The sequence below is a fragment of the Ahaetulla prasina genome, chromosome 18, assembly GCF_028640845.1.
Source record: "Ahaetulla prasina isolate Xishuangbanna chromosome 18, ASM2864084v1, whole genome shotgun sequence".
NCBI lineage: Eukaryota > Metazoa > Chordata > Lepidosauria > Squamata > Colubridae > Ahaetulla > Ahaetulla prasina.
The window spans coordinates 10,973,241-10,986,817 of record NC_080556.1 but is presented as its reverse complement, the minus strand read 5'-3'; the positions used below and the strand labels follow the sequence as shown (position 1 = coordinate 10,986,817).

The 13,577-nt window shown below is 48.9% G+C and overlaps 1 protein-coding gene across 1 annotated transcript in view; it reads left to right on the top strand.

Moving 5' to 3' along the window:
- EPHA2 (EPH receptor A2) overlaps nucleotides 1–12,784 on the top strand; it is a 52,873-nt gene extending 40,089 nt beyond the window's left edge. The window contains exons 9-17 of the mRNA XM_058161192.1: nucleotides 1,363–1,418; nucleotides 2,648–2,773; nucleotides 4,068–4,250; nucleotides 4,380–4,441; nucleotides 5,536–5,745; nucleotides 6,884–7,033; nucleotides 8,171–8,364; nucleotides 9,563–9,718; nucleotides 11,569–12,784. Of these exons, the coding sequence (XP_058017175.1) occupies nucleotides 1,363–1,418; nucleotides 2,648–2,773; nucleotides 4,068–4,250; nucleotides 4,380–4,441; nucleotides 5,536–5,745; nucleotides 6,884–7,033; nucleotides 8,171–8,364; nucleotides 9,563–9,718; nucleotides 11,569–11,674 (1,243 nt within the window). The 3' untranslated portion in view covers nucleotides 11,675–12,784. The remainder of the gene's footprint in view (nucleotides 1–1,362; nucleotides 1,419–2,647; nucleotides 2,774–4,067; nucleotides 4,251–4,379; nucleotides 4,442–5,535; nucleotides 5,746–6,883; nucleotides 7,034–8,170; nucleotides 8,365–9,562; nucleotides 9,719–11,568) is intronic.
- The last annotated feature ends 793 nt before the right edge of the window (nucleotides 12,785–13,577 follow it).

Genomic DNA, 13,577 nt, shown 5'->3' with positions numbered 1-13,577 from the left:
GAAACAATATAAACCTTATGCCCAGAGAAGAGAGCTGGCGGTGGGCAAACTGTTTGTGTTTCCTAACTCCAACCTTTTTTCCCAGTAACTGCACTTCCTGGGTTACTATTTTCTCTCTCTCTCTCTCTCTCTTTTTTTTTTGCTGAAGTTTCTTCAAAGGTGAGGAGGTGTGAAGCTGGGGCGGGGGGAACAGGGGTAGGGGTGGGAGTTAGCAAAAGGAAATGTACAATTCCATCCAGATGACCAAGAATCTTTAGAGTTTAGAATAACAGAGTTGAGGTCTTCTAGTCCGATCCCCTGCCCAGGCAGGAAACCCTACACCATTTCAGACAAAAGGTTATCGAACATCTTCTTAAAAACTTCCAGTGTTGGAGCATTCACAACTTCTGGAGGCAAGTTGTTCCTCTGATTAATTGTTCTAACTGCCAGAAAATTTCTCCTTAGTTCTAAGTTGCTTCTCTCTTTGATTAGTTTCCACCCATTGCTTCTTGTCCTGCCTTCAGATGCTTTGGAGAATAGCTGGACTCCTTCTTCTTTGGGGCAGCCCCTGAGATATTGGAACACTGCTATCATGTCTCCCCTAGTCCTTCTTTTCATTAAACTAAACATGCCCTGTTCCTGCAACCATTCTTCGTATGTTTTATCCTCCAATCCAGTGGTAAAATCCAAATTTTTTTACTACCGGTTCTATGGGTGTGGCTTTGTGGGCTTGGCAGAGGAAGGATACTGCAAAATCTCCATTCCTTCCCCACTCCTGCGGGAAGGATATTGCAAGATCCCCATTCCCACCCCACTCGGGCCAGCCAGAGGTGGCATTTGCCGGTTCTCCGAACTGCTCAAAATTTCCGTTACCGGTTCTCCAGAACCTGTCAGAACCTGCTGGATTTCACCCCTGCTCCAGTCCCCATAATCATCGTCGCTGCTCTTCTCTGCACTCTGCAATCTAGATGGACATTTAGAATGTCTGTCCATTTAATCTCTCTTGGGTTTGCCATTAAAAAAAAAAAAAATTACAGTAGAAGGAATCGTGCTAAGTTAGAGATAGGCGTATCATCCCGTTTTTAAACCTGCAAGAAAATTAACATTAATAGCAGGCCCAGTGCGCTGTTTCTGCAGAAGAGAGAACCTGAAGAGGAAACAATGCAGCAGCTGAGATTGATAAGCATCTCCCAGGCCTCCTACTGAAGACTGGGCCTCCTTATTTCAAAGTTTTAATAACAATGGGGGAGGAGGAGAAAGACCACAAGGCGAAACAGGCTTCTTTAATCCAGCTGTTGGGAGATGCAAGTGTGTCTTTGGGAGGAGTTGAGGACTCTGCCGTCTTTCAGGAATTATCAGTTAACCTTTCAAATTTTCATTTAGGAAAAAGAATTTGCGAGCCCGCCAGACTTCAGAAGATGTTTACTTTTCCAAATCTGGTGAGTATTAATCGCTTCGATTGTATGGCTGCACTAGGAAAACGGAACAAAACTGGGACAGTGGGAAGGATCCAAAATACAGTAATCCCATGATGGTAAACCTATGAAACCTCTTCTGGGTTTCTGGCGCACATGTGCATGCGACAATCAGCTGGCCTTTTTGCGTGCGGCAGTCCCAAAAACTGGAAAAGCTGGTCTTCCGTTTTTCTGTGTGAGCATGTGCACCGGTCAGCTGATCACCGCGCATGCATGTGCGCCGGAAACCCGGAAGAGTAGCTGGCTGAAACCGGAAGTTCAGTAGCTGAAACCGGAAGTTCATTTTCGGGCATGCGCATGCGCCCTGGGCAGCTCCTCTTCCAGGTTGCATCCTAGATGCGCGCTCAGTGCTGAAAAGGTTCACCATCACTGCAATAATCCATTTTGGCCCTGAGTAGGAACATGCTGTGACCCAGGCCCAAGTAGGTAGTAGGAAACTCAGTCTGTGTAAAAACAAACGAACTTTATTAGCACAGCTGAGAATTAACTCATTCTCAGCATAGTCCAAACTAAATTAAAGCAAATTCCTCCCAACACAAATTCCTGAGTCCTATCACCAACCTTGATCCAATTAGGCAAACTGCCAAAGGCCTTTCTTGGCAAAAGTTCAGAAGATACAAAACAAATGCAACAGGACGAAGCTATCAACGTTGTTTTCTGGCAAAGAGACCAAACGCCCTTGCTGGTCTTTTTTAAGCCTTATGGGAGGGGCCAATCATCTCTTGGCCTTACTCCCGAGTCGTCCTCTCTGCTTGAGCTGCTCTTGCCTTCTGGCAGCTCTTCTCATGCGTGCATTAGGAACAGGCCCCTCCTGTTCCTCTGCCTCATTACTGTCAGTCTTTGGAGTCCACACCTCACTCCCCAATGGCCCTGTCCCACCTCTGCCTCCGACGCAGAGCCCTCATCTGGGCTTTCTCCAGCCTCCAGGACTGGCCCACGTTCTTCCCCAGCCTCATCGCTGTCTGACTCAGTTGCCAGCTCCTCAGGCTGCTGGCGGACCACAACAGAATGTTCATTCTTCATATTTTTTAAAAGAAAAAACGTGCTTCCTTATTTCCATGCAATCTCTAAAGAGACTGACCGCGGAGAGAGGCTGGGTTTGGGTCTGATTGAGTAACAGAATTTGTCTCCACTTCAAATCAGGGAAGCCCCCTTGGCGTCCCATTCCCATTTTCTATCCTTTGACCCTGCAGATCAGCTCAAACCCCTGAAGACTTACGTGGATCCCCACACCTACGAAGACCCCAATCAGGCGGTCCTGAAGTTCACCACTGAGATCCACCCTTCCAGCATTTCCCGACATAAAGTGATTGGAGCAGGTAAACGAACTTCAATCGTCTCTAAGCAGGGCAGGGAAGAGAACTGTGGCGCCTTTCTCCTGTGGCAGCTCGTTGGGTTTTGTTCCAGGTGGTTGTGTTTATTTAATCTCCCACAAATCCATCACCAAATGTTGTGTCTGCGCCCCCTGAGCCGGGCCCCCTGCCAGAAAGTGACTTGGAAAATGAGGGGGAAGGGCCATCAGGACTTAACCTCGGGAGCATCAGCTTCCTTGGCTCAGCTCCAGGAGCCAGAGGCAGGCCAGGTGGAGGAGATAATGAGGCCTCCGTCCCCTGACTCTTTCCCCCCCAGGCCACGCCTCCAGACCTGGCTGATGGCAATCAGGCCTGGCTGGACCCTAGGTTTCGTAGGAAGGAGAGGCGGGAACAACAGAAGCAGGGGTGGGGCAGGCCTAGGAAGTGCTGAGTCATGGAGCCACACCCCACAGGATATAAAACCAGTGAGAGCTGCTATGCCTCTTCACAGCAGGCAAATCAACTGCTTAACTAGAGCTGAAGTGCTGTTTGTTCCTGGGTGACTCATCGGCATCAAGGGAGATAACAGAGTCACTTGGCATACGCTCGCTAGTTTGCTGCCAGAGCTGATAGTTGCTGGCTAATTAAGCCATCTGTTGTGTCCCACCCCCCCACTCCGACGAACGAGTCAAGGAAGTCCGTGACAAACTTGGCAACGAAGTCTCTGCAGCTTGCCAAGTTCCTTCGAGGTTTATCAGGGCAGGCAGGAGTCCAAGTTGTGACTTCAGCGATAGGGAAATATCAGCAAACTCGATAAGACTTTGCTTGACTCAAGGTTGGAATGCCAAAAGCAGGTCCTTTATATAGGCTGTGGGGTGTGGCTCCATGACTCAGCATTTATCCAGGCCTGCCCCACCCCTCCTTCTGCTGGCGTCGCCTCTCAGATCTCAGATCTCCGGAAGCGAGGGTCGTCCCACTCTGAATTGTCTTCAGCTGGATTTGCTGTCACTAATTCCAGCACCTGGCTGGCTTCCTGCTCACACGCTGTAGGAGTGAAGTTTATCGGGCTTGTCTGTTCACTCCTGGAATCCTCTCTGGGCATGAGGCCAGGGCCGGGGGCTGGAGGCATGACAGGCCGTTCATCTTCATTATCAGACTCGGAGTCTGATAAAAGGCCCGGTTGGAGACGGGAGGGGCCCGGCTGAGGAGAGGAGAGAGGACGAGTCACAACACCATCGCTCGGACAGAGGCGAGGGGGGAACAGAACAACCAAATATCTGAAGAGATTCTTTCAACACCTCCCCGTCTTTCCTCTGGTTAGGAGAATTTGGTGAGGTTTACAAAGGAATTCTGAAAAGCGGCAAGAAGGAGAGCCCCGTGGCCATAAAGACGCTGAAATCCGGTTACACCGAAAAACAACGCATTGACTTTTTGAGCGAGGCGAGCATCATGGGGCAATTCTGCCACCACAACATCATTCATTTGGAAGGAGTTGTCTCCAAATGTAAGTGCCGGGTAGAATCCTAGCTTGGGTCTTGGTTTCTGGCTCCAAGACATCACTTTCCCCTGGGCAGTGATAGCAGGTGAGATCTTGAGTGGGTTTCACCTGTCAGTCTTTCCTATTTTTTCCCAGATAAGCCTTTCATGATCATCACCGAATACATGGAGAACGGTGCCTTGGATAAATTCCTACGGGTAGGTCTACACCCTTTCCCCTTCTTCTCGTGTGTAAAGCAAGGGAGACGATCAGAAGTGGACTTGTCATTCTGTCACCACCGGTTCACCCAGCACCAGAAATGTGCTGGCATGCTTCACTTGCAAGCCATCCACACATGCGTGTGACCAGGGGTAAAATGCTCCCGGTTCGGACCGGATTGCCCGATCCGGTAGCGATGGCAGCGGGTGGTTTGGTAGCAAAAATCCCTGCCCCCCCCCATGCCCAGTTGAGCCGCGCGATCATCAGAGGTTTTTTTTTTTACTTTTAAAAGCATTTTTTCTTCGGCCCAAATGATGATTGCGCAGCTCAGCTGGGATTGTCAGAACCCTTTAAAAGCATTTTTTCTACAACCTCTTCGGCCGAAGAGGTGGTAAAAAAAATAATAAACTTTTAAAAGGCTCCTCTGGCAATCCCAGCTGAGTTGCCTGATCGCCAAAACCTTTTAAACGCATTTTTTTTTACAACCTCTTTGGCCGAAGAGGTTGTAAAAAAAAGGCTTTTAAAAGGTTCTGGTGATCAGGCAACTCGGCTGGGATTGTCAGAATCCTTCAAAAGCTTTTTTTCCTCTGGCGATCCCAGCTGAGTTGCCTGATCATCACAGGCTTTTAAAAGCATGTTTTCTACAAGCTCTTCGGTGGAAGAGGTTGTAGAAAAAATGCTTTTAAAAGTAAAAAAAAAAAGTTGGCCACACCCACCCATTCACATTACCCCCCAAGCCACGCCCACAGAAGTGGTAGTAACAAATTTTACATTTCACCCCTGCGTGTGACATCAAACAACACGGGAATTCGCATGTGCATGTGGTCCACACATGTAATGTGGCATCAAAACCACAGCGATATAGATTGTGGGATTGTGCTACTACCGGTTCGCTCAAACCGGTATGAACCGGCTGAATACCATATCTGGAGCCGATCCTCCCTTGTGAATCGACCCTTTCAAATTCTCAAAAGTGAAGAGGGCTTGGAGGTGTGTCTGGGCCAGACTTGATCATCGGTTTAAAATCCTCCTCTCAAGTCCGGTTAGCTGAAAGTATGGTGGCTCTGAATCCTTCCGCTCTTTTATCCAACAGGAAAAAGACGGGGAGTTTTGTGTCATCCAGTTGGTAGGCATGTTGAGAGGAATCGCTTCCGGGATGAAATATTTGGCCAGCATGAACTACGTCCATCGGGATCTGGCCGCCCGCAATATCCTCGTGGACAGCCAGCTGGTTTGCAAAGTCTCCGATTTCGGCCTATCCCGTGTCCTGGAGGATGATCCCGATGCTACTTATACCACCAGTGTAAGTGATCCCAGATGACCGTCTTCTCTCTTAAGTGACGAATTGCCAAGATAACTGTGAAGAACAGGGAGATGACTACGGCTGAAGCAAAACGCCTAGAGCAGGGGTCGGCAACCTTAAACACTCAAAGAGCCACTTGGACCTGTTTCCTACAGGAAAAAAAAACACACTGAGAGCCGCAAAACCTGAGTGGGCGTGGCCAGCTCGATGTCACTCACTCCCACCCAGTCACATGACCACCTAGCCACATCTTCCCAGCCACAAAACTATTCTCGATGTCTCTCTTCCGGTCTCCCTATCTTCCCCTCTCTCTCCCCCCTCTGTGTTTCTCTCCCCCCGCTCTGACCGCCTCTCTACATATCACTCTGTATGTCTCTATGTCTCTCTCACCCCCACTCTGTGTATCACTCTATATGTGTCTATCCATGTCTGTGTGTGTGTGTGTGTGTGTCTCCCCCCTCCCTTCAGGCGACCGTCGTCCTCCTCCCCCCGTCCTCTTATAACTCTCTGGCCAGCTGTGGCTGAGCCGGAAGAGTTCACACACGGAGGGAGACTCCAGCCTGAAGTGGCGGGAAGCAAAGGCTGCCTAATGTGCAAATGTGGCGCAAAGGCAGGTACAGGGCAGCTTCGCTCCTGCACTCTCCAGTGACTCTCTTCCCCCTTCTTTCAGGATGCCTGGGACAGCTGTGGCTGAGCCGGGAGTGTGTGTACGTGTGGGAAGACCTTCCTCAAGTGAGCGGCAAAGCTCGTGAGCCACTGGATGGGCAGCGGCTCACTTACGGAGGGTCTCTCCATGCATGCGCACGCTCCCAGCTCAGCCACAGCCAGCCAGGGGGCTACGCGAGAAAGAGGAGGGGAGGAGAGTGCAGGAGCAAAGCTGCCTTGTACTTGCTTTCACGCCACATTTACGTGTAAGGCAGCCTTCGCTTCCTGCCGCTTCGGGCCGGAGTCCAAAAAAATAAGAGTGGCGGGGCGAACCAGTGATGGGACAGGGAACCATGGCAGAGGGCCCAAAGAGCCCCTTGTGGCTCTGGAGCCACAGGTTGCCGACCCCTGATATTCCCAGAGAAGAAGCTACACAAGATTAGGTTAACAACTCTTTGTGCCTTTTTGCAAGTTTGCTTTTCCTCCCACTCAGGGCGGGAAAATCCCCATCCGATGGACAGCGCCTGAGGCCATCTCTCATCGCAAATTCACTTCTGCCAGCGATGTCTGGAGCTATGGAATCGTCATGTGGGAAGTGATGTCCTACGGCGACCGGCCTTACTGGGAGCTCTCCAATCACGAGGTAGGCCCTTGGAGATCGCGGTGCCAGATGTGGGATTTAGCCCTGTCGTGTCCCACTCCTCTGCTGACGGCCGGGTCAGGGAAATCCGAATCAGGCATGCCTCTGCAGCTCTGCCAAAGTCCTAGCAAAGTCCTCAGGGCAGGCAGGAGACCAGAAAGTGACTTCAGCAAGATATGTTTAGAATTTGCCTGACTCAGAGAATGCCAGAAAGCAGGTCCTTTATATAGGCCATGGGGTGTGGCTCCATGACTCAGCACTTATCCAGGCCTGCCCCTCCTTCTGTTGCCTCCGTCTATCAAGTCTTCTGACACGAGGGTCACTCCAGTCGGCAGCTGTTGGCAATTGACCTTCCTCAGGCTCACATGCTGTGGAGGAGGGGGAGGGGTCTAGTTGCTCCGTTTGCCTGGGCATGGAGCCAGAGCTGGGGGCTGGAGGTGTTTCCTCCTCTTCAGCCTGTCTGGGCATGGAGCCAGGGCTGGGGCCAGGAGGCATACTAGGACATTCCTCCGTGTTTGGAAGCAGATAAGAAGGCCCCGGCTGTGGTGAGATCGGACGAGACACAACAAGCCCTGGCAATGCCTGCCGTCGTCCCTTGTTTCTTTCTAACACTCTTGCTTATAAAGTGGCCTAAAGAAATTCCCGCTGGTGGACAAGAGGTGCCCATATCCAGTCAGGAACAAAGGAAAGACTTTTCCCATTTTATTTTCCAGCTGAAGAAAAGGGCTTTTCCTTGGGAACTGTGGTTCATCTTCACCAGGCATTTGTTTTAGAATCCAGGGGCTGGAAGTGACCTTGGAGATCTTCTAGTCCAGTGATGGCAAATCTTTTCGGCACCGAGTGCCGAAAAGGTTGCGCGGAAATGCGCACGCTCATCAGGACCACGCTCCAGAAAAGCCCAACTTCCGGGTTCTAGCGTGTATGCGTGCCCAACGATTAGCTGGCCGGCGCGCATGCACACACCGGTTTTTGGCACTGCCGCGCACGCAAAGGGATCATGCACCGGAAAAGCCAAACTTCCGTGTTTTGGCGCGCATGCACGGCCGACAATCAGCTGGCCGGCGCGCATGCACACACCAGGTTTCAGCATTGATGGGTGGACTTTCCAGGCTCCCAACTGCTGTTTCATTTTCCAAATAGGTAATGAAAGCAATTAACGAGGGCTTTCGACTCCCTGCCCCCCTGGAGTGTCCTTCTGCCATCTACCAGCTGATGATGCGATGCTGGCAACAAGAGCGAAGTCAGCGACCGAAATTCACGGACATCGTTAGCATCCTGGACAAGCTCATCCGCGCTCCTGAGTCGCTCAAGACTTTGGCAGAGTTTGACCCTCGGTAAGTCTTGGCGGTCGAATCCTTCTACATTTCTTGCAGTTTTGGAACCTTTGTCTATGCTTTTGGACCCTGGCTCTTGACCTAAATTCAGGGGGTCGGCAACCCGCGGCTCTGGAGCCGCATGTGGCTCTTTAACCCCTCTGCTGTAGCTCCCTGTCGCTGGTCGGCACCACAATTTTGAGAGGAGTTTCCGGTTTGGGAGGGGGGGAAGCATGGCATGCCAGGAGGATACTCTATGGTGAGGGGCAGGTTTTGCAGTTGGCTCCACAATTGATAGGGCTTTTGGTTAGGACAGGCAAAGGAAAAAGGAGACCATGCTAGGAGGAGACTCTATGGTACGGGAACTGGACTTCCAGTTGGCAGAGGAAAAAGGATGCCGCGCTAGGGGGAGACTCTATGGTGCGGGAACCGGATTTCCAGTTGGCAGAGGAAAAAGAATGCTGCACTAGGAGGAGACTCTATGGTGGGGGAACCGGACTTCCAGTTGGCAGAGGAAAAAGGACGCCGCGCTAGGGAGAGACTCTATGGTGGGGGAACCGGACTTCCAGTTGGCAGAGGAAAAAGGACGCCACGCTAGGGGGAGACTCTATGGTGGGGGAACCAGACTTCCAGTTGGCAGAGGAAAAAGCACGCAGCGCTAGGGGGAGACTCTATGGTGGGGGAACCGGACTTCCAGTTGGCAGAGGAAAAAGGACGCCACGCTAGGGGGAGACTCTATGGTGGGGGATTTCCAGGTGGCAGAGGAAAAGGACGCGCTAGGGGAGACTCTATGGTGGGGGAACCGGACTTCCAGTTGGCAGAGGAAAAAGGACGCCACGCTAGGGGGAGACTCTATGGTGGGGGATTTCCAGTTGGCAGAGGAAAAAGGACGCTGCTCTAGGGGGAGACTCTATGGTGGGGGAACCAGACTTCCAGTTGGCAGAGGAAAAAGGACGTTGCTCTAGGAGGAGACTCTATGGTGGGGGAACCGGACTTCCGGTCGGCTCCAGAATTGAACGGGGAGGGGAGCATCCAGTTAGGACCTTTGTGGCTCTTTTAGGGCTTAAGGTTGCCGACCCCTGACCTAAGAAATATGTATGTAAGAAGAGGCCCAGAAACAAGAATGCCATGTTCACTTCCCCAGATCCCCAGCCCTATTTTAGAAATTAGTTGGTTCTAAAGAGCTGTGGGCCTCTTTTTTTTCTTTTTGTCTTTGAAGGATTTCCATCCGTTTACCCAGCACGAGCGGCTCGGAGGGGGTTCCTTTCCGAACTGTGGCAGAGTGGCTGGAGTCCATCAAAATGCACCAGTACACAGAGCACTTCCTAGAGGCTGGGTATAACGTCATTGAGAAGGTGGTACAGATGACCAACGAGTGAGTGTGGCTTTGCAGGCGCATGTCTTGGGAAACGGAGCTCTTGACACCCCCACCTGCCCTAGGCCACTGGCTATCTCATTCCACGTGTTTGAAAGTCTTTGTTCTGCTCCGTAGGAAGAATTTACCGTATTATTCGGACTATAAGACGCACCTAAATTTAGAAGAGGGAATCAACAACAAAAAAAAAGTTTTTGGCCTCCGCGTGCCCCATTTTCGGGCCTTTTCCAGCTTTTTTCTGCCCGTTTTCTAGGCTTTTTCAGCCTGTTTTTGAGGCTTTTTTTCTGCCCATTTTCTAGGCTTTTTCAGCCTGTTTTTGAGGCTTTTTTCTGCCCGTTTTCTAGGCTTTTTCAGCCTGTTTTTGAGGCTTTTTTTCTGCCCGTTTTCTAGGCTTTTTCAACCAGTTTTTGAGGCTTTTTTCTGCCCATTTTCTAGGCTTTTTCAGCCTGTTTTTGAGGCTTTTTTTCTGCCCGTTTTCTAGGCTTTTTCAACCAGTTTTTGAGGCTTTTTTCTGCCCGTTTTCTAGGCTTTTTCAGCCTGTTTTTGAGGCTTTTTTCTGCCCGTTTTCTAGGCTTTTTCAGCCTGTTTTTGAGGCTTTTTTCTGCCCGTTTTCTAGGCTTTTTCAGCCTGTTTTTGAGGCTTTTTTCTACCCGTTTTCTAGGCTTTTTCAGCCTGTTTTTGAGGCTTTTTTCTGTCCCTTTTTGAGATGTTTTGGCCCATTTTTGAGGCTTTTTTTTAGCCTGTTGTTGAGGCTTTTTAAAGGCCTTTTTCCCCAAAAAAATTGGCCAAAAAAAGCCTAAAAAATGGATCAAAAAAAGCCTTGAAAACAGGCCGAGAAAAGGCGCCAAAATGGGGCATGTGGAGGTAAAAAAAAAACAGCCGGCGGGTGGGTGGGGCTTCAACAATATTTGATCTATAAGACGCACAGACATTTTCACCCCCTTTTGGGAGACAAAAAAGTGCATCTTATAGTCCGAAAAATACGGTACATCTTTCTTCCAAAAGATTTGTCTTAGCAGCCCCTGGGCTCCTCCTAAGGAGCATCATCCCCTTTGCCCTACTTTTCAGACAGAAAACTAGACCTTCTCTCACCAATTAATGATAACCTTTAGCAAAAAGAAGGAAATGCACATTGTGCAAAAGTTACGCGTAGCTGGAATGAGACGCCTTCCTTAACAAACCCATTCCGGGGACACTTAATGCCCATTTTTTCCTTTCTTGTTCGCACGGAAGTCCCAAAAGTGCTGCTTCAACCCATGGAGCATCTGTGACCTGGATGACTTGAGAATCTCCACAGACATTCACACGACATTCATAGCCTGGAAAATTTATGCATCTGGAAAATTTATGCATTTGCACGCTTCATTTTTCCATTGGTGTCCCCTTTCCCTGATGAGTTTGTATTTCATTTTCCTTTATAAAATTCGCTTAGGGGGTGGCTGTGTATGAGAAGGTCATGTGTTCGCAATAAAGGAGGATAAAACTATGACTTCTCCCCCTCACCCCCTCAAAAAAAAAAAATGCAGTACAGCAAATTCCATTTGCTCTGCCCGCTGTCTTCTTCGGAGCGAAGGCTCCAAAGACCGACCCTATAATTAAGCTATTTTATGCCGCCAGGAAAGCAAGAGAGGCTTATTAAATGCAGCGGGATATCTGGCCTTTTGGGATCTCTGTAAGGAGAGTTTACAATCCCACCGCACAGAGGCTATAATATATAAAAAACAAAAACCCCGAATTATTACATATTGCGGTTGGCTATTTTAAAGGAAAGAAGCCCAAGCTACTACCCAGTGGCTTTGAAACGGCAAAATCCCCCGCTAATTCTTTTCGTCTCTTCTTCACGTCGCCAGGGACATCAAGAGAATCGGCGTGCGTCTACCAGGACACCAGAAGCGAATTGCGTACAGCCTCCTAGGACTGAAAGAACAAGTGTCTGCCATTGGCATTCCCATTTAAGCCGGCGAAATTGCATCCGATCTCGGTAGCTTGGGGTTGCCCTTGACGGCTGCTCCGTTCTTTGCCTGCTCGGCCTAGAAACCATTCGCAAAACAAGACTTCCTGGGTCTATACTTGAAGTGGAGCATCGACAAAGATGCCGGCGGTTAAGCGCCTCTCTTAACTCTTTCACAGCCTCGTATTTATTTGCCCGTCTTCTGATGAATCTGTTGGGAACGCCAATGTACCATTTGATGGAAGTATTATCCAGGACGGTGCCTTATTTCCTCAAACAGAGTGGCTACGTGGCATCTTGCCAAAATCCTGCCTGGAAAGACCCTCAGGCTACTGAATGTTTATAAACACCCCCCGGCTCCCCTTCTTTCGTCTCCTTTCTCCATTGTGCCTCCGGAAACCCTTGACTACTGCAACTGATCGGGTCCACCGCTTGGCGTGCCGCACTCCTCTCCTGAGTTTGTTCGGGTTTGGGGTTTTGTTTTTCTTCCAAAACAAAAGCCAGCTCCTCCTTTTCACATTCGAATACCTTAGGGTCTTTTTCTTTGACGTTAAAAGTGGAGGAGTCCATAATTATAGCTTATATAAGGCCTTAGTTTTAATTTGACTAGCACCGTGCACATTTAGAAGGCCACGAGAGCTGCTGGATGTTCTGTTCTTGATTTTTTTTTTTTTTTTTGCTGCTCTTCGGGCCTCGAAGAGTTTTCCTTCTGTATTTTTTACTCTTTTTATTCTTTAATGAACCTAATCTGGCACTTCCAAGAGGCTTCACACACAAACTCTGCTCCAGCCTCACCTAAACGGTGGTTTGCCAAGAGTAACGCAGAGACCAACTCTTCCGCAAGCCAGATCATTGTTATTTATTCACCCTTCCTTTCAAACTGCTTCGTAAATGCACTCTTGACTTCTGGGCAGTTATTCTTCCTTCATAACAATATTTCATTATTCATGTTAATTTATTTTTATATTTATTACTTTTTTTAAAAAAAAGAAAAAAGAATTGTTTCAATATTAAAACGTAATGCGTATTTTTTAAAAGAAAAGAATTTTACTTTTTGTCTGGGCATAAAATGATTCTCTAGCTTAAATAAAATAAATGTTTTTATTCTTTTCCGATGTGTTCATGTGAGTTGGAGGAAATGAAGGGTGTGGAATGGGAAAATAGCAATAGTAGAAGTCAGATAGCTAGCCAAGGACCGGAGGGTCGGGGCTGACCAAAGCAAGGTACGGTGCACCACATAATAAACATAATAAGGTGGACAACTATTTAAATATGAGCCGGCCGTGTGCAGCAGCTGCCAAAAAAGCCAACACAGTTCTAGGCTGCATAAACAGAGGGATAGAATCAAGATCATGTGAAGTGTTAGTGCCAATTTATAATGCCTTGGTAAGGCCACACTTGGAATATTGCATCCAGTTTTGGTCGCCACGATGTAAAAAAGATGCTGAGACTCTAGAAAGAGTGCAGAGAAGAGCAACAAAGATGATTAGGGGACTGGGGGCTAAAAGATATGAAGAACAGTTGCAGGAACTGGGTCTGTCTAGTTTAATGAAAAGAAGGACTAGGGGAGACATGATAGCAGTGTTGCAATATCTCAGGGTTTGCCCCAAAGAAGAGGGAGTCCAGCTATTCTCCAAAGCACCTGAGGGCAGGACAAGAAGCAGTGGGTGGAAACTCATCAAGGAGAGAAGCAACTTAGAATCAAGGAGAAATTTCCTGACAGAACAATCAATAAGTGGAACAACTTACCTGCAGAAGTTGTGAATGCTCCAACACTGGAAGTTTTTACAAAGAAGTTGGATAACTGTTTGTCTGAAGTGGTGTAGTGTTTCCTGCCTAAGCAGGGGGTTGGACTAGAAGACCTCCAAGGTCTCTTCCAACTCTGTTGTTCTATTCTATAAAGGATAG